This window comes from Trachemys scripta, chromosome 7 (assembly GCF_013100865.1).
Source record: "Trachemys scripta elegans isolate TJP31775 chromosome 7, CAS_Tse_1.0, whole genome shotgun sequence".
Classification (NCBI taxonomy): domain Eukaryota; kingdom Metazoa; phylum Chordata; order Testudines; family Emydidae; genus Trachemys; species Trachemys scripta.
Genome location: NC_048304.1, coordinates 24,362,252 through 24,381,062, shown reverse-complemented (window position 1 = coordinate 24,381,062; position 18,811 = coordinate 24,362,252). Strand labels below are relative to the sequence as shown.

The 18,811-nt window shown below is 44.4% G+C and overlaps 1 protein-coding gene across 5 annotated transcripts in view; it reads left to right on the top strand.

Annotated features, from left to right (window-relative positions):
• The window catches only part of FLNB (filamin B), a 138,172-nt gene that overhangs the window by 24,571 nt on the left and 94,790 nt on the right, over positions 1-18,811 (top strand). For 4 of the 5 annotated variants that reach the window (XM_034777876.1, XM_034777875.1, XM_034777873.1 and 1 more), the window contains exon 2: positions 5,014-5,575. In XM_034777876.1, coding sequence (XP_034633767.1) covers positions 5,125-5,575 — 451 coding nt within the window. In that variant the 5' untranslated portion in view covers positions 5,014-5,124. Of the gene's footprint in view, positions 1-4,636; positions 4,741-5,013; positions 5,576-18,811 lie in introns of those variants that run through there. The other variant, XM_034777874.1, reaches the window with a different exon arrangement.

Sequence of the window (18,811 nt, the reverse complement as noted above, 5' to 3'; positions counted from 1 at the left end):
TTTCCTAAGGCAACCCAGCTCTGACTTCTATGGAGCTATTTTTGCTATTCCTTTCAGATGATAGCCGTTAGTCACTGGTCATGGGAGCAACTTCTGCTTGCTGCTAAAGACACCATTATCTGCCTGGGGTCTGCTCCTGCTCCCCAGTGAGAATTGGATTGGGCTCTTGATGCATGCCTGCTTGGAGCCTAAGGCTTGTCTATACTGGCAATTTACAGCGCTGCAACTTTCTCGCTCAGGGATGTGAAAAAACACCCCCCTGAGTGCAGCAAGTTTCAGCGCTGTAAAGCGCCAGTGTAAACAGTCCACCAGTGCTGGTAGCCGTGCTCCCAGCGCTGGTAGCTACGCCTCTCATGGAGCTGGTCGCTCTGCCGCGACCACCCAAGGCATGTTAAAGTGCTGCTGGGGCAGTGCTTTAGTGTTGCCAGCGTAGACTAGCCCTAACAATGCTCCTTCCACCCCCACCCATTAGGGCTTTATTATTACTATTATGTATATCACAACAGAATCAAGGCTGGGATCCTATTGTGCTAGCCACTTACAAAAAACAAGTAAGAGACAGTCCTACCTGAAAGGACTGACACTCTAACTAGGCAAGACAGACATAGAGGCACAGACATTTACCAAAGATCACACAGCAGGTCAGAGCCAAGCATCAAACAGCTGTCTCCAGCCTCATAGTCCAGCATTCACTCCACTAGCTTACCTATATCATCTAATGCACATTTATGGGACTGAAGGGATTCTGAGTGGCCATTTAAGCCACGTGGCAAGGCTGATTGGACTTGGTTTTGTAACTATCTGCACGCTCTCCCCACATTTTATACTGGCTTTTTGTGGGGAGAGGACAGGGAAGCAAGATGTATAAAATGCAAAACAGTTGTAATTAAACCCCCCTGTTTGCACATGCTCAAAATGTTATGAAACACTCATCTTTTGGGTTGAAATTTTCTGTGCTGGATCTGTGCTAAAGGTGAACTCTTTTGGAAAGTTTGAGCAAAAATCCCTTTCACAATTTTTAAGTTACAGAAGAATGAAAAAGATATAACATTTTTTTCCACTTTTTACCCCATACTTTTTTGAGCAGGACTTCAGCAAAAATAGCGTAAGTACAAAATATTATAAACAATTGATAAATCCTGCTGTTGAAAGGGTTGCTATATAGAAAAGGGAAAACCTCCTCCCAACCTGTGCCAAGGTCGATACACAATTAGGAATACAAATTATAGGGTGACGTGCAGAGTAGCCTTTGAAACAAGCCCACCTCAGAGCTTCTATCATATGTAGTTCTGTGCTGTGCCAGCTTGTGCCCATGGTACATGGGAACTATGGGCATGCAAACTACCGTTTGGCATAGCTCTCCCATTGTCTAGTTTTCACTTAAAACACTAAGGCCAAGAGCCTCAAAGGTATTTAGGTGCTTAACTCCCATTGATTTCAGTGGGAATTAGGCACCTAAATAGCTCAGAGGAGCTGGGCCTAAGTAAATATTAGGCTAGATCTGGACATTCTTACTCAGTGCTTAGTCAGTGTTTGAGTTAATAACACTTTTATCTTTGCTTTGGGTGGTCTAATTCTACTTCCTAGCAGATATGTTTACATCATAGAAACAATATTGTTTGAAAAAAGAAAAACCCTTTAGCTTTATCTATAGATCATCCAGAATAACCTTGCACTTCATTATAATAAAGGTGTTGTCATTAAAATTTTTTTTAAAGAAATAATTGGGAATTGGTATTTAATTTTATTGTACAGGAGGCAGGACAGTTTTATAAAATTATATTTATGATGTTTTAATAGATTTGTTCCCTCTGACACCTTCTAGCATCTTCAAAGTCAGAGTCATGTAGCAGGTATGAGTTTGTGTTTTAAAAAAAATAGTGTGTTGATATATTTATAAAACACATTAACAATGGGCCCAATGCTGCAAACGCGTACAGATGTACTCAACTTGAAATCAGTGGAACTACTCCTGTTAGTAAAGTTGAGTACATGTGTATATATTTGCAGGATCAGGGCTGTTGTTGTCAAACTACTATACTTGGTAGATAAGGGTTTTTAATTAGGGGAGAAGGCATATATAGACAGCTGACTATACCCTTTAATTACACATATTTACAGTGAAAAATACCACTAAACTGGGGGAAATTCTGATGTAACAACTCCAAATAAGGTAGTCCTATTGATTCTTCATTGTCATCAAATGAGTCAGTAGCAAGTTGTAAGTTAGTGGAAGGGAGTGGTACGCCAATAAATTAGTCAGATAAAATGGGTGAAAGCTCAAGCCTTATTTGGTATCCCTAAAAACACCGTCTTATCTTAGATGTCCTTTTAACAATTCTTATTAGTAGTAGTCTGATAGCATCTAGAAGTAACAAATGAAGATCAGGCCTCCATTGTGCTAAGCACTGTAAAATCACATAGTAGGACACAGTCCCTCTTCTAAAGAGTTTACAGTCCAAATAGATAAGATGATAGACCAAGAGGCTAGGGAGGAAGAAAGTATCATCAATCATCACCATCTCCATTTTACATATGGAGAAATTGCATCCGAAGAAGTGAGGTTTTTACTCACGAAAGCTTATGCCCAAATAAATCTGTTAGTCTTTAAGGTGCCACCAGACTCTTTGTTGTTTTTGTAGATACAGACTAACACGGCTACCCCCTGATACTTGAGATACAAGGGTATGTCTACACTGCAGTTGAACACCTGTGACTGGCCCATGTCAGCTATCTTGGGCTTAGGCTGTGGGGTTATAAAACTGCAGTGTAGACATCCAAGGTCAACAGACCCAGACCTCGACACTGCAGGTTTATAGCCCTGTAGCCTGAGTCCCCTGAGTCTGAGTCAGCTGACAAGGCAGCCACGGGTGTTTAATTGCTGTGTAGACATACCCCTTGTGACATTGACATTAAGGCCCTGAGCCTGCTTAGCTTTAACTACATGAACGGTCTCACCGACATAAACACCAGTGCATAAGTGTTTGCGAGATTAGGGCCTACATGACTCGTCCATGATCACACAGGAAGTCTGTGGCAGATGCAGGAATTGAATGTTGGTTTTTTGAGCCCCACCCTGGTGTATTAACCACAAGATCATCTGCCCTGTCTGCCAGACTTTTAATATGCCAGTTACAAATTTATTGTATTCACACATTTTTTTCTTTATGGGGATTAGATTTTTTCCAGTTTTTTTTATCCAGTTTGAATATTTATATTAAGGTTCAGAGTTTGTTTATGAGGGTTTGAAATTTGCCTATTGGGGAAAGAATTCATGATCTGACTCAGGATTAGTTATAGGGATTTCACAAATTAAGGTTTCAACCATTATTTCTGAGTGTACTGAGTCCTACTGACACTGGAGGAGTAAAGTTATTTATTAATTATTTTTATTACAGTAGCTCTGGGAGGCCCCAGCTGAGATCAGGACCCCATTGTGCTACACGGTGTAAAAACATAATAAAGGGGCCGGTCCCTGCCCCAAGTTATAACTCCTATTCTTTAAATAGCACCATTGGGGAACATAGCATTTCATAGACATATAAGAAAACAAATCCCAGTTCCAAAGAGTTTACAGTCAGAGGCCTCATCTGCATTGAGGATTTGCCTGGATGACCACCACTGGTGGCCAGCCCCAGTATGGCTGCACGGGTACAAAACACTATTGTGGACAGCTAAAGCCTCTATTTTGACCTGTGGCGCTTACCCAAGCTTGAAACTGGAGTAAACTGCAATGTTGCAAATTATGGTTTGCAGCACTTAAACCTGTCTACACTAGGGGTTTTGCAAAGGCACAGCTATATGAGGGATGGCCACAAATGGCTGAAATTGTGGCAAAATCCTCACTATGCATGATTTGGAATCCTCATCCTGCAGCTTGTTCGGTGCAGCTGGACATGTGCACCCACATGCATGGAGCTCATTGCAGGATCAGTTCTATAAGCTATTGTCATTGTTATGAGCACTGATACTCCCTTAAAAATAACGAAACAGCAACTGGGATGTACACAAAGGTGTTATACTCCTTATATTACATCTACTGGCTTTTAATGGCTAGGTTATTTTACCATGTTTTATAACAAAGAATTTTACCGTTTTTTAAGAATATAAAACAAGTCATCAACACTTGCAGCTATATGCTACTTTGTTTTTATTTACTGCTTCTCATGCAAAGATCGCCAAGCGCTTTACTAACATTAAGGGTTCGTTTACACACTGTGCTTGTACCAATGTAACTGTATTTGATGTACATCAGTATAAGCGCATCCACACAATTAGACGCTTACACTGAAAAATTATATAAACTGGTACAAAAACCCAGCCCTAACAAATGAGGGCCAACAACTCCTGTGGTGTACAGCACTGTTATCCTCGTTTAATACATGGGGAAACTGAGGAATAGAATAGGTAAATCCCCAGGGGCCCCCACACTGACCTTGGCATTGTATAGTCCCTGCCTCAAAGTGTTTGCAGGCTATCCCTGCTACGCTAGCTACAAGCCCAACCTTTTCCCACGCCTCTTTAGATCACAAAATCCTGCACCACCCCTGGAGGGGCTGAGTTTATAGAACAATGCAGTAAAGTAATAATGCAAAGTGCGGGCGTTTCCCTCCTAGCTAGTTAAGAGACTAGGCACTAGCAGCACAGCAGGTCTCTCATCTCACTACTAGATGGTAACGAAGCAGCAGAAGTTCTTCACGCCGCTGAAGGGGACAAAGACCCTGCTGGGGCTAGAGCGAGGTAGGAGGCGTTTTCCGTCCCTGATTCCTAATGATATGATAAGGGGCTGCAATCACAGTCTGAGTTCTCTGACCTCGGCACAGCTGTGCTCACCTCTGGCCGCCTCCGGGGCCCAAGCCCCGTGCCCCGGACGGTATTTAAAGCCCGGGGAGGAGGCAGGCGCCTAGGCTGGGTGGGAGTACACACACAGGTGAGTCCTAGTTGCAGGGGAGGGAGATGAGCCCGGATCCTGCCTGGGTGAGGCTGCTAACGCCGCTGCTCCTTTGCCCGCAGGTTTGTTCGCGTGCACTTGGCACTGAGCTCGCCGCCGCCTAGGAGGAGGGAGCGCGCCCGGGCGGAGTCAGCTCGCTCATCCCGCGGAGAAGGCGGGGCGGCCGCCCCAGCATGAGCAGCACGCAGGCGCGGGGCCAGGGGGCTCGCAGCAGAGGCTGGAGCAGCAGTAGCGGTGGCGGCAGCAGCCCGCGGAGCCAGACCCTCCAGTTTCGGCGGCTAGAGCAGCAGCAGCAGCCCGCGGGCCGCGGCGAGGCGGAGCAGCAGGCAGACATGCCGGTGACCGAGAAGGACTTGGCGGAGGACGCGCCCTGGAAGCGGATCCAGCAGAACACGTTCACCCGCTGGTGCAACGAGCACCTCCGCTGCGTGAACAAGCGCATCGGCAACCTGCAGAGCGACCTGAGCGACGGGCTGCGGCTCATCGCGCTGCTGGAGGTGCTGAGCCAGAAGCGCATGTACCGCAAGTACCACCAGCGCCCCACCTTCCGCCAGATGCAGCTGGAGAACGTCTCGGTGGCGCTCGAGTTCCTGGAGCGGGAGAGCATCAAGCTGGTCTCCATCGGTGAGTCCGGGCGGGAGCCCTGCCCCGGGACAGGCGCGCGCCCTAGCGTGGCCAGGGGACAAGCCGCCTCTGGCTACCGCGGGCTGGGCTGGCGGGTCGGTCAGGGGCTCGCCCACCCCGGGCGTGGGGTGTGTCGCTCGCCCTAGCCGGGCGGCCCTTGCCTCTGCGGCGGCTGGCGCTGCTCTTGGGCCGCTCGTTAGCTCCTGCTGCGGGCTAGAGCCGTGGCGTTCACCGCCAGACTTACGGGCTGCCACAGGCCTCCGGCCGCTGACCCGAGACCACCTGGGGCTGGGAGCGCCCTCCTTCTGGGGCTGCACGGGGCTGGAGCTGACCCTGGGCAGGGGAAGGGCTCCTTCTGGGTGGGAGGCTGTGCTGGGGTGTGGCGGAGCCTGTCCCCGGTGGCTGGGTGGGGCCCTAAGGAGGAGCCCAGCTGACACTCCCAAGGCAGGTGTGTTTGGCTCTGAGGGCGGTGGTTGCCAAACCAGCTCATCTGGCTGCCTTTCCCTAGTGCTGACTAGAGACAGCTACCAAGGCAGGGGACCTTTACCAGGGTCTCTAACAAATCTGTGGTGTGGCTCTCGGTGTGGGGGAGTTCTGCCTAAATCCCAGGGTGCTCTGGCACACTTGTACTGCCTTACATGACTCCGTGAGACATGAGACTTAAACCCCAACTTTGTCTACCCTCAGGGCTCTGGCCTGCCCAGAGGTTGGCTAAGCCTATTCCTATCCATTGGGAAAGCGAAGACTGTCTGCCTTGTTCAGGAAGACAGGATTTGCTGTGCTGCTTCTGTCCTGGCAGGTAGAGCGCCCCCCCCCCCCCTCAGCTGCTGTGATTGGAGTGCTTTGCAGGGGTTATGCTGGTAACAAAAGTCCCACTGCTGATTCTACTGAAAACAAGCTAAGGCCATCACTGATCTTTCATTTGCTTGTGATAGAGTACTAACTGGAGAAATACTACAGAGCAGACCTTTGGCCCTTATGACGTGAAAGCAAAGGAACAGCTGTTCTTGAGTTGTGACTATAGCTTGGCTGGTACACTCACCTCTATACCGAAGGGTGCCTGCATAGGCAGTGTTGCTCAAGACTTGGGGTTATGTGCCATGTTAACACTAAGGTGCCATATGGAACAGCCTCTGACATGCTCCCTTCTCCTCTCAAGGGCTTGATAGATGTTCCTGATGCCAAAGTTGATTAGGCCTTAGCTTGTGGTCACTCTCCAGATGACATGGTTGTAGGCATGAAGTGCCTAATGGTTTCCTTGCAGTTCAACACCAGAATGGCCATATAGCGTTAGACCAATGGTCCATCTAGCCCAGTGTCCTGTCTTCTGACAGTCGCCAATACCAGGTGCTTCAGAAGGAATAAAAAGAAGCCATCAAGTGATCCATCCCCAGTCATCCACTACTAGCTTCTGGCAATCTGAGGCTAAGGACTCCCAGACCACGGGGTTGCATCCCTGACCATCTTGGCTAATAGCCACTGATGGACCTATTCTCCATGAAGTTATCTAATTTATTTTGAACTGTTATATTTTTGGCCTTCACTACATCCCCTGGTAATGAGTTCCAAAAGTTGACAGTGTGGAGAAGTACTTATGTGTTGAACTTTCTGCCTATTTTAATTGGGTGACTCCTGGTTCTTATGTGAAGGCATAAATAACACTGCCCTATTCATGTTCTCTACACCATTCATGGTTTTATACACTTCTATCATATACCCTCTTATCTCCAAACTGACAAGTCCAATTTTTAAAAATTTTTCCTGATAGGGAAGCTGTTTCCATACCCTAAATTTTGTTGCCCTTCTCTTTACCTCTTCCAATTCTAATCTTTTTTGAGATGGGGTGACCGGAACATGAGATGTAATGTTCACATCCTGAATACAACATGGATTTATGTAGTGGCATTTTTTTCTCTGTTCCTTTCCTAATTGTTCCGAACATCGTTAGCTTTTCTTTTTGACTGCACATTGAGCAAACATTTTCATTATCCACAATGACTCAAAGATCTTTCCTGGGTGGTAACAGGTAACTTAGATCCAATCATTTTGTATGTGTAGTTGGGATTGTTTTGCATTTATCAACATTGAATTTTATCAGCTATTTTATTGTCCAGACACCCAGTTTTGAGATCCCTTGTAACTCTTTGCAGTCTGCTTTGGACTTACAAAATTACTCACCTCACTGTTTATCCCTTTCCCCAAATCTCTTATATAATCAACAGCACTGATCCAGTACAGATATCTGGGGAACCCTGCTATTTACCTCTTCCAAGTCTGAAAAATGACCATTTATTCCTACCCTTTGTTTTGTGACTTTCAACCAGTTACTGATCCATGAAAGGACCTTTCCTCTTATCCTATGTCTGCTTACCTGGCTTAAGAGCCTTCAGTGAGGGCCCTTGACCTTAGACTTTCTGAAAAGCCTTTGACACTATCTACTGATAGTGTGTTGGCTGTGTGTGTTGACTCTCAAAGAATTCTGGTAGATTGGCAAGGCATGATTTCTCTTTACAAAAGCTGTGATGCTTCCCCAACAAATGATGCTCAGCTCTGTCTGATAATTCTGTTCTTTATGGTTTCTCTCAGTTTGCCTGGTTCTGAAATTAAATTTACTGGCCTGTAACTGCCAGGATCACCTCTAGAGACTAGAGGGGTGGGAGTTCAAACTTAATTCTGTATTCAATAGAATTGACCAACCAGTGATCATAAGGTTAAGTTTTATGAACTGTTCAGCTCTTGAAAGATAGAGGTCTGTCTTACCCTTGTGAGCTATGAGTAGAGGACTCCTGTCTTTTGGTGATGGTCTGCCTGAAGGGGGACAGGGAAGAGTTTGAGAAAGAGAAGGGACTGAGTGGGCAGGGGTGAGGGAGGGAACCCATTGAGCCTATTCTAAAGAGGAAACGCCTCTCAGTGAAGCTTATTGTGAAGGAGAAATAGGTGAAAGTTGTTGGTGGTTGACCACTCCTTCCCCTCCATTATAGAGCTTAATCTTCTGAAATACTCAGTAATTCTTTCTGGGGCATAGCTAGACTCTTTGAAATGTGGCCTAAAGCACATTTTTCTTAGCTCATAAGTAAGAGGTTTACACTTAGTGTTTAACAAACTGCTGTAGAGTTAGCCAGCAATGGTGGGAGTTATCCTTCACTAGGAACAAAGGTGACTTTGGGTACGTCTATACTTAGCCGCTGGCTCGGCGCCAAGCAATCGATCTTCTGGGATCAATTTATCACGTCTTGTCTAGACGCGCTAAATCGATCCCGGAAGTGCTCGCCGTCAACACTGGTAATCCTGCTCCGTGAAAGGAGTAGGCAGAGTCGATGGGGGAGCCTGCCTGCCGTGTGTAGACCCGAGGTAAGTACCTTAAATTCGAACTAAGATACTTCGACTTAAGCTATCTTAGGTCGAACTGGGGGCTTAGTGTGGACCAGCCCTAAAATGCAAGTTCTAATGAATTTAAAATCCTAAAGAAGATAACCATTTGCTTTCAGATGAGTTAGGTTGAGTTTATGGCTTTGTCACATGAAAGCAACAAACTGCCCTTGTCTTCTCTAGGATTTTAACTTGACTTTTTTCCTGTAGTGAAGACAAGGTCTCAAATCTGTCAGTTCTCAAGCTCACTAAAGGGACAATGTTGCCTCAAAAGTGATCAAACCAGATAATCTAAAATATCAGGCTGACATTTTATGACCAACATAAATTCCTCAACTGAACAAACTTTGAAGTCTCAATTGCCTATTGTGTGGTAGTGATACTTCACTATCTTAAGTAGTAAATGAACATTGGGAAAACTTCACTTTTCTGGTTCCAAAAGTTCAGTCGAATATGCTGTTTTATTTAAAAGGCTTCATAGTTGTGTATGGTTTTTATAGGAAACCTTTTCAATAAGACTCATGAGTGTAATGAACTCCATAACAAGGAACACAATGATAAGACAAAGGAAAGAACAAGATTAATTACTTGGGAGTTAGCATACACATTTGGTGACTCTAAAATTCTACAGCTTGCTTTAATTAGCATCATGCTTGAGTGACTATATGGTCTAATATGTAGATTATCATGATGAAATCTGCATAGGATCTCAATTTGTTGGCATGCAACTAAAACATAACCTTTCAAGCAAGAGTGTAATAGCCATTTCATAAGAGTGACTTCCAAATGGATAACAGTTCAGGCTTAGTCACAACTACTGGTTTCCAGATGTGAATGTATTCATATGCCTATAATGATCCTGCTGAAGATGGATTAATCTAAAAATCCCCCACCCTGCTCTAGCTTCAGTGAACTGTGGGTGAAGTAGGATGAATAAGGCATCTTGCACAAGGTAAATGATGCATCTATACATTCCCTCTCTTAAAGGAGTGAGGAAATCTAACTTCAGTATAGAAGGGACTTGACTTCTAAATATCAAACTCTTGCGCTTATTTAGAGTTAGGACTCAATGTTACTCACTGTTCTAACATGGAAAGTCCATAAACTAAAAATGAGTGTTAAAACTGGGCTGTATGGTGCCCTTATTCTAAACTACTAGACATCATATCATTATAGCAAAATATTAAGTCTTATGCCTGGTTGCATTTTTAATTGGAAACGTAAGATTTTTATTTGGCACCATAGCTTTAGTGCTTTGCAGACCTACATAGCCTACTAGGTAGGGGAAATGGTTAAAGAAGCCATTAATTATTCACTCATGAATTTCTGGTAATTGTGCAAAAATAACTGATGCTTGAACTTCACTTGCTGAGATATCATCTTTCCATCCTACTTTCCAGTGGCTGAGGGTTAAGAAACCTTATTGCAAACTGAGTTTATTTTGGCAACCAGCCTCCTCTAAAACTAAGCAAGCTGCTTCCCTTCTGTTTTGTAAATGTATTCCCTGCCCTATCAATATTATACCTATGTTTTTGTCCACAGGAGCTCCCTTGAGAAACATGCTAGCTTGGAGCAGCAGTGCTCCAGTGAACTGACTAGTCTGTTCAGGCTCAATTTTCATGTCTCCTTACTGATGTTGCACTGTGCTGCAGCAACACAATTCACACTGCAAAGTTCTACCATGTAGAGCAGGGGTGGCCAGCCTATGGCACCAGAACATCTGGCTCTTCAGAAGTTAATATGTGGCTCCTTCCCTAGGCACAGACTCTGGGGCTGGAGCTACAGGTGCCAACTTTCCAATGTGCGGGGGGGGGGGGCGCTCACTGCTCAACCCCAGGCTCTGCCACAGGCCCTGCCCCCACTCCACGCCCCCCAGCCTCCTGCATGCCATGAGACAGCTGATCGGGAGGCGAGGGAGGCACAGCGAGCTGATGTGGGGTCTGCTGACATCGTACTATGGCTCTTTGGCCATGTACATTAGTAAATTCTGGCTCCTGCTCAGGCTCAGGTTGGCCACCCCGATGTAGAGCATCATATGCAGGATACATAAAGACCTTAAAATCCCCAGACCTGTCAAACTGTTCTACAGCTTAATGTTCTTAATAGATGAGACAAGGAAGCATATGCATTGAGTTCAGAAAATGAATCTGGGCTATGGACCCTCAATCCCTTTACCTGAAGTTCATGGTCCATCTCCTTTAAGTAGTCTTCAAGCCAGATCTTGCTTGTATCGAAGTGCTGCTGAACATTCTACCCTAGCTAAACTTAGCAACTTTGATTGTATCTCTCCTAAAGAGGACACTCCAAGCAGACATTGAGGTCTAAAGCAACTGAGCTGACAGAAGCATAATGTTGTCTCTTCTAGACAAATGGTAGCCAACAAACTAATACCTATTAACTGAAATCAGTTTTTTACCTCAAGTGTCAAACTTCAGACAGCCTACTAGTTGCATTCCTGCACTAAAGTGAAACCAGCACTGGGGCAAACATTGGCCTTAAGGTGCAAGCCCAGATCTATGCAAATAGACTTCCTAAAGAAATCTAATGCTAGGCTCTAAAGCACAGAGCTTGCAGAAATTGGATTGAGCTACTCAGGAAAACTACTGTGATAGCTGCTACAAGCTGATCTCTGCCTGAAGATACTTCACCAAATCTTTCTGACTAAACATTTATTGGGGGAGGAGTATGACATTTGTCTTCCAGATAACTCCTAGAATGTCAGCTATTGTGTTGCTTATGATGTGCTGATTCAATATTCATTGTACCTCAGCAACACTATGGCTGTGTTGCCTTCGCAAATGCATGAGGTCATTTGTTTTGCTTAGAGTGTCAGTTTGAAGTTTTGGGTGCATTCTGGTATGTATTGGAGGTAGAAATTAAAGCCTGTTGGAGGGAGCGGTAGAGGGTGTGTTGACTGGTATGGATAAAGTGATGAAGAGTTTATCCTAAGGTTGCAGGAGGATACAATCTGCTACATTTAGTGGCAGTTAATATTTTGGGCAATGTGTGCTATGCAGATGCATGCAATTGTGCTGGGTGCCAATTACAAAATGCTGCGTAGCAGGGACAAAGAGTGAGGGATTTAACTCCAAGCCTTGATGAGACTGGTTAGATTTCTTCATCCATGGGACCCAGAACTGCATTAAAACAAAAGCTTGAGCAAAAGTGTCTTGTGGGGCAGTCTGCTGAGACTGGGTTTGTCAGTAATGACTATAGGAAGCTTTAACAGCACAGCAATAGATGCTGACAGGTCAAATTTAGGAGAGGGGAAGACTCTAAGGCTACATCTACACTACGGGGGGGGGTGGTGTCAATTTAAGATACGCAAATTCAGCTACGCGAATAGTGTAGCTGAATTCGATGTATCGCAGCCGACTTACCCCGCTGTAGGGATGGCGGCAAAATCGACCTCTGCGGCTTCCCGTCGACGGCGCTTACTCCACCTCCGCTGGTGGAGTAAGAGTGTCGATTCAGGGATCGATTGTCGCGTCCTGTCAGGACGCAATAAATTGATCCCCGAGAGGTCGATTTCTACCCGCCTGAATCGGCGGGTAGTATAGACCCAGCCTCAGTGAGTTCCAGTAATCAAATTTAACTCCACTTAACAGTTTACACTAAAACTGAAACAACTTGGCATCAAGTTGCCAGGATTAGTGATGGTAACAAGACCACTGAAACTTGGGCTTTGTCTTGCTGCTTAAAAAGGAATCTCGATCACAGGATAAATAACATGTATTCACCAGCCCAGTATGAAATCTTATTGGAGACAAGGTACTGTAGCTTAGCTGAGAGGCATAGTTGCCTCATAGTGTAAACTACAAGGAGGTGGCCTCCCAAGATTTTACAGTGACTTCTTTACTGAAGAGGGTTTTTTACAGTGAAGACACAGGCCTGGTGAAACTAAGCAGATACAATTTGTTTTTTAACACTGAAGTACTCTACAGCTACTGCTGTAAGCTTTCTGTAGCTAAAGCTTCCCATATCTCCTTGTCACCAGACTTCAACCCTAACCTGAAAGGGCCATTAAAGTTAGAGGCATTTGTGAACCTTGATGGCCTATTAAAACCAGTAAATAGTCTTGGTGCAAACCTCCCCTCCCCCCAAACGAGCTTCATAAATATTTCTTACCCCCCACATATAATATACACACTAAACAAGCACCCGTGTGCCATAGTGGTGGTTCCTGTCCCACAGGACTGGCTGGGATCAGCTCCCTGCTTCCCATGTTGAGTTGCATGGAGTCACAATACCACTCACTCAAACTAGGCTTGGCTGGCTCCCCATCATGACAAAAGGTAGCTGGACCAAACACAAGTAGCGCTGTGACCCTGTGCACCAGGGTGCAGTGCCTGGAGCAGGGAGCTGAGCCCAACCAGCCCCATGGGACCAGAACTGCAGGAGCTACTACTGCAGGATTAGTGAGGGCAGGACCCTTTGAAACACTTTGACCCAATTTTGGATCACGTCCCATGGGTTGAGAAACCCTGGCTTAGTCTGTCCATGTCATCCTCTCCCTTGGCTAACCAGGGTCCTTGTGAAAGATCATTTTCTATGAGGAAAAGGATTGCACAGTGGCCCTTCTCCCCTCACCATAAACTGACAGTCAATGACAACCTCTATTTGCTCAGTGTCCACCTGGTGTTGATGCACTCATCCTCAGCTGTTAATCAAAACTTGTATGTTTTACATTCTATTGCTTGTCTCTGAAAACTATTTTCCCATCCAAAATGGACTGCACAAAGGTATGCCATAGCTGGTTCCACACCCTATGGAAACTACTCTGAAGTGCAATGCTAGCTTGGGATCTAAGGAACTCAAACAGTAGGAGGGAGAATCTCTGCTACTTGGCCCACAAATAATGAAGCAGACACAGTGAACACTTGGGTATTTGATTTAGCTTGTGTATTTGTAGCATTATGGAGTCTTGTTAGCTGTAACTAAATAGACATGCAATTGTGTTGGAGGACATATTTATCACATGCTTGTGAATGTTTCCCACTGTGTGGTTACCTGTGACTTCTCAGTTTGTGAGATGGTGGGTTTACAGAAATGCCATCGATGGCATGACAACAGGGGCCCCTCAAATCTGAGTTGCTTTTAAGATACTTGAACAGAACAATCAGACTTGTATAATTGAACTCCAGACAGAAGAGACCAGATAACATACATATGAGCTAGTAGCTAGAGTTCAGTGCCAGTAGACCTAGAATAAATGTCAGTGGCTATTGCATCTACAGGGTTAAACTCACTGTACCCATGACTCCTGGTAGGCTAACCAGAAAATGAAACTGATTTTAAAGACCCCTCCTGGGCACAAGAAGAGTAAGAAGACTTTTCAGCTTGTCTCCTGAATGGTGTCAGTCTCATTTCCTAGGGATGGGCTACCACAAAGGGGGAAAACTGGGACAGCAGACAAAACGGCTTATATTCCTTTTGTCTTCAAGCATAGCCATAGCAAGCTATGCAGTTGGTAAAAGTGGGGACGAGTCCCTGCTACTTCAGATCCTCTTCCTATAAACACAAGTGGTTGGACTTCAGGACAGAATATCTGTTGGTGCAAAGCCAAATGTGGGATCTTCTTACATTCTGCTATAAGATGTTTCAAATCTTACAGAAAAAAGTTGTCTACCTGAGCTTCACTTACTGACTTGGAGGACTGCTGTTCTCCAGTATAGAAGGAGGTGAGCGCCTCTTTCCCCTCTGCTTGTGACCATGGGGATCTGGAATGCTTTCCTGGGAGCAGTGTCTCAGGCTGAAAGCTGTGACAAGACCCTCTCTTCAAGGAGAGTTCACGTTTAGGGCCCCATTACTTTAAGCCTGCAAATCTGAAGTGAATCAAGACATTGAAAAGAGTTTCCATGTACATAAAATTTAAAGGAAACCTCTTGCAATAATAGAAAATCTAGTAGCATTGAGTAGCTAGTCAAGCACCTATTGCTTGTCACCAACTGAACAAGGCTACCTATTAAAAACAAATGGCTATTTAGTCATAGAAATGCAGGACTGGAAAGGACCTTGATAGATCTAGTCCAGTTCACTGCACTGAAGCAGGACTGAATATTACCTAGACATCCTCTGACAGGCTTGTCTAACCTGTTCTTAAACCTCCAGTGACATTCCCCAACTTCCCTAGGTAACGTGTTCTCCTTAACTAGTGAAGATAGGATACATAGTAATGGGCTTAAATTGCAGCAAGGGAGACTTAGGTTAGACATTAGGAAAAACTTCCTAGCTGTAAGGGTAGCTAAGCACAAGAACAACTTGTCACCTGTCTCATTGTAACAACCTTTTAATGTACTTGAAGACTTATGTCCCACCTCGGTCTTCTCTTTTTCAGACTAAAAAACCCTATTCTTTCAATCTTCTCATAGGTCATGTTTTCTAGACCTCACATTCTTTTGTTGCTCTCCAATATGTCCCTCTTTACCAAAGTGTGGTGCCCAGAGCTGGACACAGTACTCCAGTTTTGAGGCCTGATAAATAGAGTGGAAGAATTACTTACATCTTGCTTTCAATGCTCCTGGTAATACATCCCAGAATGTTTGCTTTTTTGCAATGCTATTGCACTGACTCAATTAGTGTGGTCCACTATAATCCTCAGGGCCTTTTCTGCTGTACCTTTTCTTCCTAGTTAGGCAGTCATTTCCCATTTTGTATTTGTGCAATTGATTGTTGCAAAATATAGTGCTTTGCCTGTGATATTAATGAATTTTCACTTCAACCACCTTGTAACAGTGCTTAGACTAGGTCAGCATGCAAGTCTTGCTTCAGCTCAGTCTCGTATGAAATCTAATGGCTGCCATCAACTAAGAACTTGTCTCATTTAAAACTGCAACTCTAGGATTAGTATTCTGAATCAAGATTAGCAGCTGTGCTAGAGTAAGTCTCTTAAGCCTTGCTTGTATTGCTAGGATTTAATATGGGGACTTTTATAATGTCTAAACTTTGCTGTTTCACAAGCAAAAAATAGGACACTTCTCCACTCTTCCTGGCTTCTTACAAGCAAGAGGACTTCAAGTTTTTTAGCTTAAATATGCTGGATTCTAAACTTGTGTAATATATCTTGCATTTAATGCTTAACTATAGCTAGTGAACAGAACTGTTTGTGGTCACTGTCTCCTTCAAGATTTGAGAACCAGTAGTTCTCATTTTGACATGTAGTTTCTAATCCTTGATTGGCAGTGGAAAATTGGTTTCTCTACTTTGAATGAAGAGGCCATTAAACTTGAATAATCAGAAATGACATATCTATGCTAGTGCTGTCAAAGGCTGGCTTAGTGCTTAACACTGATTTACATTAGCTCAGTAGTTGGACTTTGCTGCTGAGGTTTCATATATACTGCTTGAGTATTTTAATTTAAACAATTTTAATAGATTATAGTTCAGGCCTTAATACAGGTTGTCAATTCCAAACTTAATTTTAAATACTATAAAAGTTTATTTTTTTTACATACATTATTTAACCAGCTAGAGTGGCAGTCCTTCAGGAACTCTTGACAATTGATATCTTGGTGCACATATGGGCTATCGAGGTCTCACTACAGTTATGGCTCTCTGAACCATGGAGCTTCTGAGGGAAGCAGTGTAAATCCAATTCTGTACTGAAAGCCTGTCACTGAAGGCAGGAGGCAGGCTGGCTATCCCAGGTAATTAGCTTTCCCAGTTTTGCCACTTTCCTTTAGAAGTAGAACTAGGAAGCAAAAGCAGCTGGCTTAGCTCTAGGCTTGTGGGGACCTTTGCTTTAAGTGAACAAGCGGTCAGCTCTGACCTCTAACAGTGGTGGTTTTTGTTGCGCTGAGGATGTACCAACTGCCTTTCAGGTGCATGCTGATTAGAAGAGTGCCATTTAGACTTCATCTGTAGGAATGAACAGCTCTAGCTGTTTCTAGACCTCTGCTGCCTTGTCTGCTGTGTACTGGAAAAACAGACAAGTAGAGCTCCTGTTGCCATGGGTGGGATTACTTCTAAAAACCACTTCCTGTCACGCCCTTTGTCATTGAATAAACTGACTTGGTTGCACCAAGAATGCACTGATAAGCTGCATTCCAGCATACACCTCCTGTGAACAAATAGAACAAATTGGTCTAGAAGCTGCTACTGAATATAGCTCAAGAAAGTTACAGCCTTAACTTGCAACAGTTACACCAGATCAGTGGCATACTAAGTATGGACTGCATGTGTATGGGGTGGGGGGTTTTGTGTCTTCACCACAGGCTGTCAGAACAGCTTCCAGCTTTCACATTGCAGTTAAAAACCCAACCTGCTCAGTTGAACCTGGGTGGAGTTGGGGACACTTTACAATTTAACTTACGGGCTTTTGATATGCTATTTCCGTAGCTGACTATGAAGCCACCCTCTTTGCTAATGTGTGACTAACACGTTTACACCCCATTTTTATATATACTGATTTAGGTAGATACAGGTTCAGTTAATTACCTGTCTCAGCAGTGATTTATTGAGGTTCAAATATCAATCCGTCTTAAAAGTGACCTCTTGTGCCATGCATACATGGCACAAGCACTGACATGAGCAGTTTAACTTTAAGGCTTCCAAATTTTAAGCTAAGGTAGAGGATGACATACTGCCAGTGAAGCTGGGACAGGATACACTGAGGGATATGTCTACACTGCAGTTAGACCCCTGTGGCTGGCCTGTGCCTACCAACTCAGGCTAAGGGGCTATTTAATTGACATGTAGACACTTGGGCTAGAGCCTGGATTATGGGACTGTCCCAGAACTCAGGCTGGAGCCTGAGCCCAAACATTCCTTTAGCCAAAGCCCAAGTGGGCTAGCGCTAGTTTTTAATTGCACTGTAGCTATACCTTGAGTGGCTCAGGGTGTATATATAGCATCTTAAGCCTTGCTGTCTGTACTCTAGCACCCACCTTAAGAGCCCTGGTCAGACCACTTCAGATTATCCAGAACACTCCTGTCAGCTGCTCTCCCTTTGTAGCCTACTCATAAGGGGACACCTAATATTAGTGTTTCTAAGGCTATTTTTAAAGGGCACTGTTGTGCTACAAACCTGGCTCAAGCTAGTCTGGAAGCAGTGATGGAAACTGGTACAAAATCAAACCAACCACTTATCTTCAGGATAAAAATCAATAACTTGAGTTACTTTAACTTTTCTGGGAGAATTAGGCTTGTGGGAAAGTAGCACCTAGCACACAGGAGAACTTGGTTTTGTATTGCACTCCGAGCTAGTGAAAGCCAGGGAGTTCATTGAGTTGTGCTGCCATTTGAGAAACAGTTGAAGTGATTAAAACTCCTGTCACCACAGCACTACTGTACTTGGTCCTTATCTCCCTTCCATGCCTGATCCTAAAGCCAAACGCCAGTTAAATTACAAAAACTCTGCTAGCTATAGACTAAACCTCTTCCTGGGAGAGGCAGTGACAATTTCAAATCTTCATAAACATCACATCTTGCCCTTTGACTGAACCTAGAGATCTAAAATGGAATACGATATGGCTGGTACTAGTAGTATTAAGGCTGGCACAGGGCCCAAAGAACTAGGAAGACTCCATAGTTGTACATAATCTGATAATTGATGGTCCAGCCAGCTCCTCTTCTGTCAACCCAGCATCATAACTGAGTGCAGGTCAAACAGCCTGTTAAGTTGATGAAATGGTGAAATCACAGCTAGTGGCTCTATGCTGATGAAATCTTAATGAACAGTAACTTAAAACATCATAACCTGATGGCTTGAAAGCAAACAAGGGAGTGCCAGCACAAGCCATTACTTTATGGCCTGAAGACACTTCTCTCTAGAACTGGAATATCCTGTACACCTTACTTTACAGCAAAGCTTCAGGGCCTCTGTTGCAATATACAAATCTGGGTGTGGACCATGTCCACTTTAGCTTT